This window comes from Lissotriton vulgaris, chromosome 10, assembly GCF_964263255.1.
Source record: "Lissotriton vulgaris chromosome 10, aLisVul1.2, whole genome shotgun sequence".
NCBI classification, from domain to species: domain Eukaryota; kingdom Metazoa; phylum Chordata; class Amphibia; order Caudata; family Salamandridae; genus Lissotriton; species Lissotriton vulgaris.
Window position 1 is genome coordinate 923,251,386 of NC_141698.1, and position 17,826 is coordinate 923,269,211.

The 17,826-nt window shown below is 50.1% G+C and overlaps 1 protein-coding gene across 10 annotated transcripts in view; it reads left to right on the top strand.

Moving 5' to 3' along the window:
- Positions 1-17,826, top strand: part of SNX13 (sorting nexin 13) — a 598,803-nt gene that overhangs the window by 209,650 nt on the left and 371,327 nt on the right. For all 10 annotated transcript variants that reach the window (XM_086941899.1, XM_086941902.1, XM_086941894.1 and 7 more), the window contains one exon: positions 7,015-7,113. In XM_086941899.1, coding sequence (XP_086798025.1) covers positions 7,015-7,113 — 99 coding nt within the window. The remainder of the gene's footprint in view (positions 1-7,014; positions 7,114-17,826) is intronic.

The window sequence follows — 17,826 nt, forward strand, 5'->3', positions numbered from 1 at the left end:
GGCCTTGGGACTTAAGCTCCCAGTCACGGTCGTGAGGACTAACCTCCTAACTGAGGTCCTTAAACCGCAGTCATGCCCAACAGAGCCTCGGCTGCCGTTTTAATGAGGCCTTGACCGACGTTCTTTTGGGCACTTGGTTCAGGCCCGCTACGGGTTCGCCCGTAGATAGGAACATGGCCAGACGCCACCGCCCGGTCCCGGGCGACCCAGTTTTCCTGTCTACCCACCCCACCCCCGAGAGCCTGGTCATGCAGGCGTCCACTTCCCAGACCGCATTCCCGTCGGCTCCGCTGGACAGGGAATCCAAGAGGTATGAGATGTACGGTAAAAAGGTCCTCTCCTCCCTTAGTCTGGGACTGCGGACTTCCAACACCGCATGCCTCTTGGGCCGCTACATCCACTCTCTGTGGGATACGGTTGCGGAAGTGCTGCCACTGTGGTCGTTGGCGGTACGGGCCAAACTCGGCCAAGCCCTTGTGGAGGGCCGAGATGCAGGCAGATATTCTATCCAGTTTGGGCTGGATACCACCGACTCATTAGGTAGAGCGATGGCAACGACGGTGGCGATTAGACGCCACACCTGGTTGAGATCTGCCAACTTTTTGGCCGATGTCCAAAACACATTGATGGACATGCCGTTTGATGGCCGTCGCCTTTTTGGCGACAAGGCAGACCATGCGCTTGAGCGCTTTAAGGACTCCAGGGCTACGGCCAAGTCCTTGGGCCTCTCGGCCCCGCGCCAGCAAGTGGGTGCCTTTCGCTCCTTTCGTGGCCAAGGAAGGGGCGCCACCACACGTGCTGCCAGCCACACGCCGCAGGCTAACATCCAGCGCGGTGGCGACCGTGGGAATAGCCGTGGAGGCAGTCGGGGACAACTGCGAGGCCAGTCCACACCCTCCCCCGCAGCATCCGCCTCTAAACCCTCCTAGTCCGTGCTTTTCGGCCCATGTGACGCCAGTGGGGGGCAGTATTCGCCATCACCACTCTCACTGGCGCACTGTCACTTCGGACAGGTGGGTGCTGCAGATCGTCCGAAGGGGCTACTCCCTCCCCTTCGAGACAACCCATCAAGCCATGCCACCGCAAAACCACCGCATATCAGGGGATCATTTGCTGCTTCTGCAGGAGGAAGTTTCGGCCCTCTTGGCCAAGGGGGCCTTTGAGTGTATTCCTGGGCCAGAAGTAGGACGTGGTTGCTACTCCCACTACTTTCTGTTACCCATGAAGGGCAAAGGGGGCCTACGCCCTATCTTGGACCTACGGAACGTCAACGGCTTCCTCCGGAAGTAGAAGTTCAAGATGCTGACTCTGGCTCAGGTCTTAGCTGGCCTGGACCCAGGAGACTGGATGGTAGCGTTGGACTTGCAGGACGCTTATTTCCACATCCCCGTCCTGCCGGCCCACCGGCGTTACCTGCGGTTCACGGTAGGCCACGACCACCCGAACAGCGAGTTCGGGATATACAGGCTGTGATTCCAATCTTTTAGCCTTTATCCCGAGTTTCGGTCAGGTTGACACTGCGGCTTCTGGGACTGATGGCTTCCTGCATCCGTCTGGTGCATCACGCCCGTTGGCGGATGCGGGCTTTGCAGTGGGACCTGAAGTTTCAGTGGGCCCAGCATCAGGGCAACCTGTCCGACCATGTCCTGATCTCGGAGGGCACTGCGAGACAGCTGCAGTGGTGGCTCACGGACCGCGATTGGGTCAGCGGCAGATCCCTCTCTCTTCCCCAACCGGAGCACGTAGTTGTGACGGACGCGTCCCTGCAGGGCTGGGGAGGCCACATAGGAGAGGCGGAGATCAGAGGCCTTTGGTCTCCGGCGGAGTCCCGGCTCCATATCAACCTTTTGGAGCTGCGGGCGAATCGTCTAGCACTAAAGGCATTCCTCCCCTCTGTCCGAGGGAGTGTAGTGCAGGTGTTCACGAACAACACCACCGCCATATGGCACTGCAACTGCGCCTCTGGCAATGGCTGGAACATCAGGGAGTGACCCTGGTGGTTCAACACCTGGCAGGTTCTCTAAACGCCAGGGCGGACGAACTCAGCTGCCAGTGCATGATGGATCACGAATGGCGTCTGAACTCGGACGTGGCACAAGGTCTCTTTAGGCAGTGGGGAGAGCCTTGGTTAGATCTATTCGCCACTGAAGAGAACGCGCAATGTCAGCCATTCTGCGCGTTGGAATTTCCGAGGCGGCACTCGCTCGGAGACGCTTTTCGTCGCGAGTGAAGTTGCAGTCTGTTGTACGCCTTTCCGCCTATACCACTTCTGCCCAGAGTGCTGAAGAAGATCAGGCATGACCGGGCACAAGTCATCCTCGTGGCTCCGGACTGGGCACGAAAGTACTGGTATCCCGAGCTACTCAGTATGTCAGTCGATCCCCTGGTTCGTCTGCCTCTTCAGGAAGACCTTCTGTCGCAGCAGCAGGGGACGGTCCTCCACCCGAACCTGTCCAGTCTCCACCTCCATGCTTGGAGATTGAGCGGTGACAGTTGTGGCCATTTGACTTGCCTCCTGAAGTCTGTAACATCATTCTGGCAGCCAGGCGTCCCTCCACAAAGTCGGTATACACCTGCAGGTGGAACAGATTTGTGGCATGGTGCACAGCAAAGGCTGTGGATCCTCTCTCTGCCCCTCTTTCTGAGGTTCTTCTCTTTCTTCTTTTGTCTTGCCCAGCAAGGCTCTGCTCTGGGCACTATCAAGGGCTACCTTTCTGCTCTTTCAGCCTTTTTGACGCTGCCTGATCAACTTTCTTTGTTCAAGTCCCCTATTGTTAATCAATTCTTGAAAGGCATCACGCATACGTTCCCTCCTGTGCCCTTTGTGATGCCTCAGTGGGACTTGAACTTGGTTCTTACTTTTCTGATGTGCGCTCCCTTCGAGCCACTTCACAACTGTCCTCTCCGCCTTCTTACTTTGAAGACTGCCTTCCTGGTAGCCATCACCTCTGCCAGGAGAGTGAGTGAGCTCCAGGCTCTATCCTCTAAACCTCCTTTCCTTCCATCCGGACAAGGTTGTGTTGCGGACAAGGCCCTCTTTCCTGCCCAAGGTAGTCATAGCCTTCCACATCGGGCAATCCATCACCTTGCCCACCTTCTTTCCGCCTCCGCACCCCTCAAGAGAGGAAGAGAGGCTCCACCGTCTGGACCCAAAACGCGCGCCCTCGTTCTATCTGGATCGCACACACCAGTTTCGGGTGGATGACCAACTCTTTGTTGGTTACGTGGGCGCTAAGAAGGGGAAAGCGGTGCACAAGCGGACCATCTCGCGGTGGATCATCTTGTGTATCCAGGCATGTTACTCCTTGGCTTAGAAGGAACCCCCTGTTGGGCTGAGGGCTCATTACAAACGGGCCACAGCGACTACGACTGCCTTGGGCCGAGGAGTGCCCTTGCAGGACATTTGCCAGGCGGCTACGTGGGCCTCGCTGCACACGTTTGCAAGATACTATTGCCTGGACTGCCAAGTCCGGAGGGATGGCTTCTTTGGCCGTTCCGTCCTCCAGGAGTTTCTGGTGTGATTATTGGTTCGCAGACCCAATAATCCAGTTGGTATTGCTGGGGTATCTATTCTAAGGTAAGGAATCCATCACTAACGTGTCTCTTTCAGATGCACAAGTTACTACTTGTGTAACGATATATCTGTAAGAGACATTAGTTAGTGATAGATTCCTTACCGACCCACCCATCCTCTCCGTTCTGCGAACCGATATCTAGGGTTAAGGTCATCCCCTTTCAGGGCCCTAATTTCAAGGCATCAGTGTTGGTTTTTAGCATTGCTCTGCGTTTCTGGCGCGGAAAAGCTGTGTCTAAGAACTGACGTCAGCACGCGGAGGCGGCGTCTAAGTACTCAGACAACGTCATCACGGCGCCGACGACTGACGCGGAGCCGCAGAAGACGCCTACCGACGAGCAAGGGTACTGCTACACAAACCTTTCCGGATCCAGTCTGACGCCATGGGGATATTCTAACGTAAGGAATCTATCACTAACTAATGTCTCTTACAGATATATCGTTACACAAGTAGTAACTTGTGCGACAACACTATCAGTTCAAAGTCCTTCCATTCGGAGTGACAACGGCACCACGTGTATTCACAAAGTGCCTGGCAGTGGTAGCAGCACATCTCAGAAGACAACAAATAAATGTCTTCCCTTATCTAGACGACTGGCTCATAAAATCCAAGTCATTCAATCAGTGTGTCCAACACACACATCAAACAGGTCAAACGTTGCACGACTTAGGGTTTACAATAAACTACACCAAGTCGCACCTGCAGCCTTCGCATGTACATCAGTATCTAGGGGCTAAACTAAACACGTCTACAGCCCTAGCGTACCCCAGTCCGGCCAGGATACAAAGCATTCAAGCCTTAGTCGACACTTTTCAACACCAACAGTCTCTGCAAGACAGGATGTTCATGAGACTAATAGGCATGATGGCATCTTGTATCTTCATAGTACCACACGCAAGATTGCAAATGCGTCCACTACAAGAGTGCCTAGCACAACAGTGGAACCAAGCTCAAGGTCAGCTAAAAGACCTGGTGTTGGTTGACAGCCGCACGCATCGCTCTCTGCAGTGGTGGAACACCAAAAACTTGAGAAAGGGGCGGCCGTTCCTTGAGCCTGTTCCAAAAGTAGTGCTCACAATAGATGCATCCCTCACAGGGTGGGGAGCCCATCTCTTACATCACACAACTTGGGGTCAATGGGCCAATCAACAGAAACTGTTCCATATCAACCATCTAGAGCTGCTGGCAATATTCTTAGCACTCAAGACTTTTCAACTTCAAGCACAAAACAAAGCTGTCCTGATCCGGATGGACAATATGACAGCCATGTACTATATACTAAAACAGGGGGGACACACTCTCTGCAACTGTCCCAGCTTGCACAGAACATTTGGAGATGGGCCATTCCTCAAAACCTACATCTGTTAGCGGAACACCTTCCAGGAGTTCGCAATCAGATAGCAGATCTGTTAAGTCGGCAGTCACAAAAGGTTCACGAATGGGAACTACATCCGCAAGTTCTTCAACCATTCTTCCAAAGGTGGGGGCACCCACACATAGATCTGTTTGCCACCCACGAAAATGCAAAATGCCCAGCCTTCGCCGCCAAGTTTCCACGCCCACTGTCCGAAGGCAATGCAAAATGGATGAACTGGTCAGGCAGATTTGCGTACGCTTTTCCGCCTCTCCCACTCATTCCATTAGTAGTGCGCAAGCCCAGACAACAGTCTCTGACATGGATCCTAGTAGCTCCCACATGGGCACGCCAACCGTGGTTCATCACACTATAGATCTCTCTCTAGTTCCACATCAAAAGCTACAGCTCACACACCCCTGTTAACCCAGAACCATGGAGAAATCAGACACCCAGACCCAAACCAACTGAATTTGGCGATCTGGCTCCTGAAGTCTTAGTTTGGTTATCTAAACCTACCACCAGACTAAATGAAGATCAGTAAAAAGGCTAGGAGACCTACTACCATAGCGTGTTATGCCGATCAATGGAAAAGATTTTCCATTTATTGCAACAATAACTAAATTGATCCCCTGGATGCTTCCATCCAGAATATCATTTGCTACCTTTTACATTTACAAAGGTCTAACTTGGCATATTCTTCCAAACGCCTGCACCTGGCAGCAATTGCAGCCTATTTACAAAACAGGCAACATCTGTCTCTCTTCAGAGTACCTGCAATCAAAGCATTCATGGAAGGATTAAAAAGAATAATCCCACCCAGATTGCCACTTTCTCCTGTGTGGAACCTGAATCTTGTCCTTACAAGACTCATGGGGCCCCCTTTCGAGCCTCTACATAAATGTGAACTGCAAATCTTAACATGGAAAACAGCTTTCCTCCTTGTTGCCATTACTTCTCTCAGGAGAGTAAGTGAGATACAAGCTTTCACTATACAAGAACAATTTTTTCAAATACATCCTTACAAAGTGGTTCTTCGATCTAATCCAAAATTTCTTCCAAAGGTCATCACTCCTTTTCACCTAAATCAAACCGTAGAGTTACCTGTGTTTTTCCAAAACCCAGACTCTAGCGGAAAGGGCTTTACACACATTAGATGTTAAGAGGGCTCTCTTATACTATATTGATGGAACTAAATCCTTTCGAAAGACAAAACAACTGTTTGTATCTTTCTCTCCTCCACACAAAGGCAAACCCATCTCCAAAGGTGGGATTGCAAAGTGGATTGTAAAGTGTATACAAATAAGCTATATTAAAGCTAAACCTACATTAACAGTCCCTTCTAGAGCGCACTCCACTCGCAAACTAGGAGCCTCTATGGCTTTCTTAGGAAATATACCCCTAGAGGACATATGCAAGGCAGCAACATGGTCTACACCACACACCTTCACGAAACACTATTGTGTTGACGTGCAAGTTAGCAGCAAGCTACAGTAGGCCAAGCTGTCCTTAGAACTCTCTTTCAAACTACTGCAACGGATACAGGTGACCACCGCTAGGGGAGACACTGCTGCACAATCAATGCATAGTGTACAATCTGCAGCTCATATGCCTCGAACATAAAACGCTACTTACCAGTATGCATCTGTTCTTGGCATGTAGAGCTGCAGAGTTGTACACGCCCTCCCGCCTCCCCGGGACTTGTATCTGTTTCAGGTTTTTCATCTTACTTAGATGCACACGCATGGACATTATTTCCCATCATGGCGAAAAACAATCTAAGGATGGAGCCGATGCCCATGCGCAGTATTGTCCAAGGAAGGAGTCACCTATCTCGTGACAACAAAGACTTCTTCCAAGAAGACAACAACCTGCAATCATTCGAGCCCAACAGCAGGTGCCAATCTAATGCATAGTGTACAACTCTGCAGCTCTACTTGTCAAGAATAGATGCATACTGGTAAGTAGCATTTTCCTTACATACTGTTAAACAGACAATGTATTCAATTAAAATAATCAAGTTATACCCTCAAGATTTTTACTTCTTGCTAACGATTACATGTTTTTTTGTAAACATTTTCCCAGATCCATCAGAATTTGTGGATACCTTTTTTGAGGTTGAAGTTGAAATGGAAAAGGAGGTTTGCCGTGATCTGGTTTGCACTTCTCACAAAGATGAAGAAGGTAATAGTAGTAACATTTTTACCATTGACTTATTATTTACATAGTTTCTATTGTGGTTCACTTTATACTGGAGTATAATTTAAAGGCTGGAATTCAACAGAAAGAAAAATGAACCTAAACGCTTTACTGGTGGCCTAACACTTTTTATTATAAAATTGCCTATATGCACAATCTACTAACCAAAAATTCTGCTTATTCAGTTTGGCAAAACATGCTGCGCTTACTTGTGTATTGCTCTGTAGTTTATGCGTATGTTCAGTTTTAAAAAGGAAGGGTATTTAAATTACAGTTGCACTTGTTTGCACTTGGACATGCCGGGCCAGCATTTTTGTTAGCGCTCCAGCGTTTTGCTAGGCAGGACGTCTATAAATTAGAGGCAGGGCGCAGAAGACGCGCCTAAAGAAAGCTTGCCTGCGCCCAAACGGTACCAGTGGCCAGAAGCCCTGATCCTTCACCGCAAAGTAAGCATGTCTACTCTTTTTCACAGCTTTATACATTAAAAGAATGTGTAAATAAAAATGGTCTCCACTCATTAGATCTCAGTCTAGACCAAAAGTCCTGTAATAGCTGTTACATTTCTTTTTAGGTCTCGCGCCTAGCAGTGCATTGTGCAGAGGTGCACTGTGCAGCAGTGCACGTGCCACGCAAGACATATTGTATGTGAAAAACGGGGAATGTGTGCTGACTTAGGAATTGAACACGCTTGTGTGTGTGTGCGTTTCCTTTTCAGCTCCCCCATTGGCCTTTGTGTGCGTCTTATTCTAATAGACAGCACGCAATTGGCCCGAGGCACGTGCATAGCTCCTCCCATGGCCTATTGGTGTCTATTACGCGCTTGGTGCGCGCAATAGACACCAATAGGCCATGGCTCGCAGTGGCACGCGCGTGCACCACTTGCCGGCTTTTTTTGTTTGTTTTCCTAAATCCCAGCTGACACGGAGCCCAGCGAGTAACCGCTCCAGACAGCAGAAGGCGGCGCAGCGGAACCGGGAATCCTAACCATGGCCAGGACAGCGGTGGCAGCAGCGATGCTCCTCTTCCTCGCGCTGGCAGGCCTCGGAGACCATCTAGTTTGTATCAGGAGTCTAGTGTTTACATTATACTTTTGGGACGTGCTGCATGCGTCGGACATCACTATGTGACGAGTGTCGTCTGAAGCCGCTGTCTTCTCTTCATACCTGATTGTGGTCAGTGACATTACCGTGTATTTTTGTGTTGTGTGGAATCGGGCTGGCGGAGGAGCCAGAGCTTGCTGATGGCAAGATTGTCAAGATGGAGGTTGATTACAGCAGCACGGTGGATCAGCGGCTGCCCGAGAGCGAGAAACTGGCTAAGGTGGGCAGAGTCATGTCAGGCACTGGTAGGCCACAATGGATCAGCAAAGGTTGAGCGAGTCCTATAGGAAATGTGGTAGACAGATGCTCGTCGCAGTCATGGGGCAGACTGCACTTGAGTGAGAGAACGAATGGATTTAAGGAAAGTGTGAGTAGCAAGTGTCTAGAGTACTCCCCATTGACACAATGCATTCTTGTGAAATCTCCCTCTTGTTAGAGATAGCCACATGCTTAAAAAGCAATATTCTTCCGTAGACTTAAAGATAGTAAGAGAACTTGCTTCACCACCTTTTTTCATTAATTAGATTAGTCTCATATATATTGGTTTTCAATGTTGTTTGCCCTCCAACTGGTGGTGTATCTAGTAACTAGGAAAAGAGAGTCTAGACACGGCGAGAGAAGTTGTTCTCACCTGGATGGGCTCTCTCATGCGAATTGGTACAGATTGTATTGGCCCTTTCAATGTAAAAGCCCCCAATCCCTGCAGTGCTGAGCATTTTACTTTGATATTTGGGCTCTTTTGGGTGCTGTGGGTCTTGAATGCACAAAGGCGGAGTAACATGTACGTCTTTAGTAATGGGCTCCATGCTGTTGTGGGACTTTTTAAAACAGCATAAGGGGCTCACCTCTTATTGATCACCGGGCACCTGTTACTTTGGAAACCCTTATTTCAAACCAAGGCTGGAGATGGTCAGATTTAGAAACTGGCAATGGCTTTCCTTTGAGACTGCACAACCTTTAGAGAACTATGCAACTACTGCATTGGGTGCTTGCGCTTGTAGGCAGGAGGAAGCAGAGAATTAACTAAGTGGTAGAACGTCTTCCAAGGAGAGACTGGGTGAGCTATATATCAATACTATATTGAACCTTAGAATGCACCTAACCCCCAATGCACTCACATACTTGGAAGAAATGGCCAGAGGTTATTGACCTGCAAATTCTAGAGAGGTCCTGGATATTAATTTGGAGAAGAGCAGCACAACCCTATATTTGTGTCCTGTATAAAAAATAAATGCTTACAGAATAATGCTTCAGTGATATTTAAGACTGGTCCGAATAATGGCACTCTATGGGATTTCAGAACTCTGCTATATAGGGTGTGACAAAACTTGTTTGAATATTCAGATGTGATGGACTCGTGGTCGCTTCCAGGGATTTTGAACACCAACTGTACAGAAAAATAAGGACCTCACCAGTGTTTAGCTACCGTTAGAACCCTCAGTGGTTTTGTCGGGAGAGGTGGGCAATGAAGGCTTCCACCTGCTGTCGAACCCGACTGAAGGGCTCACATTTCAGATTTTGCTTACACCTAGACTGACAGTGGCTCAGAAACTAAAAGCTCCTGATCTCCCAATTCTGAGTTTGTGGTGGTCGAAGACCTGGAATCTCTATGCCATGGGAAAGTAGGCAAAAGGAACAATTGGTGGATGGAATGCTGAAAAATCTAAACACTAAACCCCAGTCACAAGGACCTGGGTTTTTATCCATCGTTTTTTTGCTCACCACGCCACCCCAGTTTGGACCTAGCCATATGCAGATCTGTCTTGAGCCTGTTCCTCATTGGAACAGTGCAGCCTGAACTGCCAAGCCAGGTTCCCCCTGGACCGGAAACTAGCACCCTGTGACTAGTTTCGGGGCATCGCCACATATCAGCCAGGATAGCCTGAATCTGGTGGCATTGCGAGCACAGGACCCATGTATGGGCATACCCTTCCCACTTAAAGCAACAAATGAAAAAAAGAACAATTGAAGGACTGAATGCTCACCAATGATGGATTTAGGCCCAGATCGCTGTACTGGGGTGAATTATTGACATTGTTCAGCATTCTGTATGTTAGAAACGGGGTAGCGTGGTGCGGAGCGGGCAGGCTAAACTCCAGGGCATTGTGTAAAGCATCCGCCCAGCACTCACAGGCGACACACCAGGCACACTACAAAAAGACTCCACACCAGGTTAGGTGAAAAAACAGTATGTGTATTATAAAATAAACACATCAGAATGTAATCACAGTTGCATATGCAATGTGGTAACTGGCACTGGGTAGCAATTTTACACGGGGACTATTTACAGGACAGCGCCAGTCGGCCCGCTGCCAGAACCATCGCTCGCACAGTTAGGATAAATGTAAGTGTGAAGAATAAAGGTAAAGCCCATGAACTTTCGATGGGTAACAGCCAGTAGTGCTGGCAAAATCCTGAACTTAGCAACTTCCCATTAGCCTAAGAGCATCAGGCCTAAACAGGTTGCATTGGCAACATTGCCATAAACACAAAAGCATTATCTTCTGGCACAATCCTGTGGGCATAAATCACATTAGGCATCACATTAGCAGAAGGCACATTGGCATTAGCATAATCACCTGGCCTTAAGCATACTCGCATGAGGTGTCTCAATAGGCATAAAAACACATTATGCAGCAACCTGTGAGCACAGAGACATCCTTAGGACGTAAACCACCCCTCCTGCACTAGGCAACCTCGTGGGCGTAGATGTATTAACCGTGAATGGTATCTAGGCATAAGGTCCATCAGCATCAGTACATCCTACTTAACAGGGCAAACATGCTACCACCTGGAACCTGTAGGCATCATCTTTAGCAGTGGACTAGAGACACATGTGGCATGTATAAATACACTCCTCATAACACTAGCAGTGTTACACACTAGGCCGGAAAACATCTTTGCATGACACTAGTATGAGGCATCCGACGCACTATGCGCCAAACCATCAGGGTAAACCTCAGGGGGAAAAGCATTACCAGCATAACTGCATTAGCATGAACCACTTAGTGCAGGCATAGCCTTAGCTTGAATCATCGGTGCATACATCACAAGAGGCAATAGGCCCCGCAAGCATAAAGTACAGGATGCCCCAAACGTTGCAACTGCCCACTGTCCAGCGGGGCAGTTGTGAAGAGTTTAGTCAGTTCTGCCCAATACTGGAAATGTGAGTTCCCCTCCTCTGGGACCCTCAAATGAACAATGCCCCCAGACGGTGCAGCTGTCCACTACGAGCCGCAGCTGTGGGAAATGCAGTCCCCCCACACCGATTCACTGGCCAGTTGGTGCCCCCGATGCTATGCCTCACTTGGTGCAGCGGCCCGCAACTGCGGCGCCGCTGGGGAAGGGGGCCCAACACTGGCACTGCTGGTTTCCCCCGGGGCCCTAGGCAGGGTATGCTCAGATGTGAGTCCTTTGCTCACTTTGCCACTGGATTCAAGCAAGCCGGACTGAAGGCGGCTGAAATTCCAGAAACCGGTCCTCTGTAGCTTGTTTCCGGTCCAGGGAAGGCATGGCTTGGCAGTTCGGGCTGGACTGTTCCCATGAGGCACAGGGTCAGACTGATCTGCATATGGCCATGTCTGAACTGGGGTGGCAGAGTGGGCTAAAGAACGGTGATGGATTAAACCCAGATCAGTTGACTGGGGCTGAGTGCTTGTATTGTTAACGCTCCGTCCATCATTTCCTTTGGTTTTTCTTTGTTCGCCATAAGGTGGCAGGGTATGCTCAGGCGTGAGTCCCTTGCTCACTTTGCCACTGGATTCAAGCAAGCCCGGCTGAAGATGGCTGAAATGCCAGAAACCGGTCCTCGGTAGCTTGTTTCCGGTCCAGGGAATGCATGGCTTGGTAGTTCCGGCTGGACTGTTCCCATGAGGCACAGGGTCAGACTGATTTGCATATGGCCATGTCTGAACTGGGGTGGCAGAGTGGGCTAAAGAACGGTGATGGATTAAACCCAGATCAGTTGACTGGGGGTGAGTGCTTGTATTGTCAACTCTCCGTCCATCATTTCCTTTGGTTTTTCTTCGATCCTAAACTAGACAACAATCCTAAGTGCCAATGAAACGTTGGTACTTACTATAAGCCTGTAGGGCACACTAGTCTTCAAAAAATAACTTATTGGTTAATTTCTTATGTGCCATAGTAGAGTTAGATCTACTTATTATATAGCCATTCTATGGCACATGGGTCAGAGTTCCCCTGAGTGGTTCTCCCAGAATGTATGAGGGGACACTCACTGTACATACATATATTTTATGTGGGTTATGTTATATATGTCTTATTTTTGTATTGGTTTCATGTATGTATGAATAATTGTATTGAGCGATAATTTTTTCCCTGTTGATGGACGCCACTGCCGTTTCAAATAGATTAGATGTATTCCTGATGAACAATAGTCATCCTAAAGAGAGTAATTAAATGTACTCTACTGGAGTTGAGTTTGTTGTATTTATTCCTTTGACACCATCTTTTGTTTGTATAGTTAACAGGCGCTAGGCAGCACCACCAGCTTCAGGGGCAAAAGACAGTGCTCCTTTTCTCCTGGGCAATCTGTACATAGCGCCGCCTCACCAAGCGCTAGATAGCAGGCAGGGGCGTACAGGCAATCTAAATATAGCGCTTCTCTGCTGGTAACCAAACTAATAGTCCCACTAGGCACTTCTCTTCTCTTGGCACTCCGCATGTAGCGCTCACGAGGCGCTATGGGGCCAGGGGCACACAGTCTCTCACATGAAAGTAGCGTCCTCGCTCCTCACCTCCTGGGAGTACAGTCAAGCCCCATGAAATTAAATTAAATGAAAAGACCATTTATATAGCACGATAGCTACCCTGAGGCGTCCTAGCGCTGCAGAAATCATGCTTATTGCAAAACAGTTGCGAGTTATTCTTGTTTATTAAAAAGCAGGGTTTTCAGGAGTTTACGGAAGGCGAGTAGTTTGGGCTCCGATCTGAGTTAAAGACGGAGGGAGTTCCAGAGTTTAGCGAGATTGTGGGAGAACGAGCGGCCTCCATACCTGGTTCTCTTGAACCTAGGTATTACGGCCAAGAAGGAGGACCCAGAGATGAGCTGTCTGGTTGGATGGTAGGCGGTTATCAGGGGTTGGTTAATGATAGCACCTGTTCTCCAGAAAGATCGATGTGCAATGCACATTGCCTTAAATTCGATCCTTTCCCTCACTGGGAGCCAGTGGAGGTCCTTCAGTCTGGGTTTGACTGGGACTCTGCAGGGAATTTGGAGGAGGGTTCTAGCTGCACAATTCTGAATAATCTGCAGCTTGTTTAGAGTAGTCTGGGGTGCCACTAGATACAGAGCGTTCCCAAAGTCTAGGCGAGACAAGATCAGACCCTGGACCATTATCTGAAAAGGTAGCAGGGGAAGGATTTTACGCAGAAGTCTTAGCAGGCCAAAACAGGTGGCAGAAAGTTTGGTCACTTGATGGTTAAAATCAAGGGACTTATCTAGCCAGATGCCCAGGCATTCGATAGTCTTTAGGCACAGGGGCAGGTCCCAGGCAGGGGGGCCAGAGTGGGTCAATGGTGTTGTGGATGGAATTGCCAAGGAGCATGAGCTCCGTTTTGTCCCCATTTAATTTAAGGAGCGAAGATGTCATCCAGTCGGTGACTGCTTCCAGGCAGTTCTTCAGGCTGGAGGGTGTGGCTTGCGGAGGATTAGGAGCCACCCTTAGCGGAGTGTCGTCCGCGTAGGTGATGATTTTTACTCTGAGCCCCTCAGCTAGGGGGCTCATGTATATGTTAAATAGTGTGGGGCTCAGGGAGGAGCCCTGCGGGACGCCACAGCTAAGGGGCTTGTTGGGAGAGGTGTAGTCACCCTCAAAAACCTGGAAGGAACGGTTGGAGAGGAAAGACTTAAACCAGGTGATTGCCGTTCCTGAGAATCCCTTCCTGCTAAGTCGGTGCAGTAGGATGTTATGGCTTACAGTTTCGAAGGCGGCACTTAGGTCGAGGAGGATGATGGCTGCTGAGCCTCCATTGTCCAGGATCCTCCTGGCTTCCTCTGTTACTGCGACCAGGGTGGTTTCAGTCCCATGGAGAGGGCGGAACCCAGTCTGGGTGGAGTCTAAGAGGTTGTTGGACTCTAGGAACTCTGTTAGCACGGTATTGGCATGTTTTTCCAGGATTTTACTTAGCCAAGGCAGCAGGGAGATGGGTCGGTAATTGGAGGGGTTGTTTTGATCTAAGTTTTTTTTTTTTGGAGGGCTTTGACCATGGCTCGCTTCCATTGGAGTGGGACAATGCCGGTGGATAGGAAAGCATTGAGTAGTTCTAGAATGGTTGGTAGAATGTGATTAGTGACTGAGAGTAGGGTTCGTGGTGGTGCGGGGTAATTAGAGGAGCCGGATTTTACCTGATGCATGATAGATTCTAGATTGGTTGGGTCTAGAAGAGGGAAGTGATCAAGTGTGGTTGGGGGCTGAAGCCCAGGTTCAAGAGGATTCTCGGACGGGATGACAGGATGGGTAAAAAAAGTGTAGATCTTTTTGATTTTGTGGAGAAAGAAATCTGCTAAGTTCTTCTCCAGGCGCTGTTCAGCACGCAAGGCAAAGTTGTGGCGTTCCTGAGGCGCTAGGTAGGAGAGCGTCAGGCCCTACTGGGCAAGATCAGCAGTCAGTGGGAACTCATCAGTACAGGGCCACCGTTCTTCCCCCATAAATTGGCACTCCTCCTGGGTCAGCAGTCTTCAGTCCAGTAAGGGGGCTCTCACTAGCCCTGTGGACAGCAGAGCGGGATCAGTGGGGCACAGGGGCCAGCACACAGGCCCATGCTGCGGTACTTTCTGGAAGTAGCTCCCCTTTCATTCAAGTCCATGCTCAGTCTGAGCACATGGCATCCCAGCTCCGCTATTTATACGCTCCTCACCCCACCTACCAGACAGTGCCAGAAGCTTCTGGAAGGTGTCTTGGGGAACTGGTTCCAACTGGTTTAGGGGGAGGTGTAGAGCACCCTGTGTGCCAGGCTTCCCTCCAAAAGCTAGGGTTGCTGGGAAACAAACAACTAGGCTGGTAACCCACCTCAGTCAGGCGGCACAACACACAGCCATGGCATCCATTTTAAAAGTAGCATTTCTTCACAACAGCACAAATAAATCTGTGCATGCCATTGCGCAGCAGGTATTTTCTCCCACATGGTCAACGGCCAGGGGGAAAAGCGAAACGTTTTAGGGAAAAAGGGCCAAGTCCAACACTATTAATCAGTTGTTCTTTTTGCAATTGTCACGCAGAGTGGGGCGGATATGCCCAGACGTGGGTCCCGTGCTATCCATGCCACTGGGACAAGTTATCCTGACTGATAGGGGTGAAACCCTGAAAATGGTCGCAGGATGTAAGTTTCTAGTCCAGAAAGGACCTGGCGTGGCAGCTCGGGCTGGACCTTTTCCATTGGGCACATGCTCTGACTGATTTGCATATGGCTGGTTTGGCATGAGGAGCAACATAACAATGGATTTAGGCCATGATTGCTTTACTGGGAGTGAATTTTGACATTGTTAAACATTCTGTCCAATTGTTATGGGATTTATAGAGCGCATGACTGCCCTAAGGCTTCCCACTAAAAGGTCACCTAACTGATAGGGGTTGGCCGGGTCTTCGAGGTATTGCGTATTGCTTAAACAACTAGATTTTGATCACTTTGCGGAACTGTAATTCTGTAGTAGGGGATCTCTGTTATAGTCCTAATCTAGTGAATAGTCCCGTCCATGTGCGTTGACACCGGAGCAATCTAAATTCTCTCTTAAGTGTCTTTGCAGTTCTGCATTTTTTGACAACTTAACACCATCGATGCTCATGACGAGCTGAGCTCGTCATGAGGCACAGCGCTCCGGTGCTAATGACGAGATCAGCTCGTCATGAGCCGTGGAACGTTCACACGCGGGGATAATTCCCCTGCTGTGCTAAGCGTTCCACGGGAACGGGTGCAGCTGTGACGAGCTCAGCTCGTCATGAGCACCGGAGCGCCGTGCCTGATGACGAGCTGAGCTCGTCATGAGCATGTGCGCGCCCCGCCCCCAGCACAGCGGGGGGAATTACCCCCGCAGTGAAGGGGTTAAGAGATTATTTTTAAGACAGATAATGCAGTTTGTATCCACAGGCTACACTGTCCAGTACTTCAAGTAGCAATTCCACCAAAAACCCACAAACTGCACAGTCTGCCCAGTTTCCTCCACAGAGAAACTTGCCTCTACCAGCAAAAGCCTCTGGAATGATAGAGAGGAAGGTATGGGCAGACAAGCCCCATAGGCTGCCATTATGTGGCTCAAACAGGATACTGTGCCTTTAAGAAAACTTTCCAGAACTTCTCCCAGTATCCCAGAATGCACAGCAGGTCCCTTTTACTTTCAGTTCTTTTTTATGGGTCCTGCAAGCAGGACCCTTGAGCATTGAGCTCTCCCTTTCAAGGGTTTATTTGGTGATTTTTTCACTTTTCTAGTGTTGTAGTGCTTTTATTTAAAGTACTAAGCCTTTTTTCTTCCCTGTGGGTGCCCTGTTTTGTCAAAATGCCCGGCTTATTTGACAATTGCCCAGAGTGTGATAGGAAGAAGGCCAAATCCGACCCACATGGAGTGTGCATCGTCTGCCTTCCCTCCTCTCATGTCCCAGAGGAGTGACATCTGCCAGACCTTCTCAGCTAGGACCCTGAGAGAGAGGATGAAAATCAGGCTCCAAGGCCTCGAAGACGGATGTCAGAAGGCACAAGGTGGGTCAGGGCATGCTTGATCTGCCCATGCTGAGGCCTCTGGGGGGCTCCCCAGGGGCAGGAAGTCCAGCAAGCGTCCCCATCCTCCGCCAGCGTCGATTGCGTCGACTACGGCGTCGAGGGTGATGACAGCTGTGTGTTCCCCATTTCCCCAAGGCTCTGTCGACGTCGAGGGAGCTGAACAGACCACTGTCGAAGTCATCGTCATCTTCATCGTGGACGTCATCGCTGAGTCCTCGACGTCGAGAAAAGGCCCGGCGTCGGCGCTCGCCGTCGAGGCGACACCGCCGTTCGCCATCGGCGAAGAGGAGAAGGTCGGCGTGGAGAGGATCCTCGACGTCGAGGAGGAATTCGAAGGCCTGCCGTAGACGTTCGCCGTCGAGGAGGCGTTCGCCGTCGAGGAGGCGTTCGCCGTCGAGAAGAATTTCCTCGACGTCGGGATGGCGTTCTTGGACGCCAAAGAAGCGCAGGAGGAGTCCTGGCGCTAGGAGGTCACCGATTGGTTCTCTATCGCCTCCGCCAAGGAAGAGAGTCACCGGGCTCGGTGTACTCAGTGGTGTATACACCTACTAAACCTAGGTCGCCTACCCCTCCTCCTTTGCCAAGGGAACCGCCTCCGCGGACCCCCACTCCGCCTCTACCTCCACCACCGCCTCATAGGCCGGCTCCTCCTCAGCCACCACCACCGCCTCAACTTCCGCCACCGCCTCCTCCTCATTCCGTTCCTCCGTGTCCACCGTCTGGACCACCTATGGCTCCACCGCGGCAGCCTCGTTGCCACGATATCCAAGCCGCCTAAGGGGACCCCTCAGCTGAGGCTCCTGGTCAGGCCGCCATCGCCTACTCCTGCGAGGCCGGCGGATCGGCCGAGGCCGAGAAGATAACG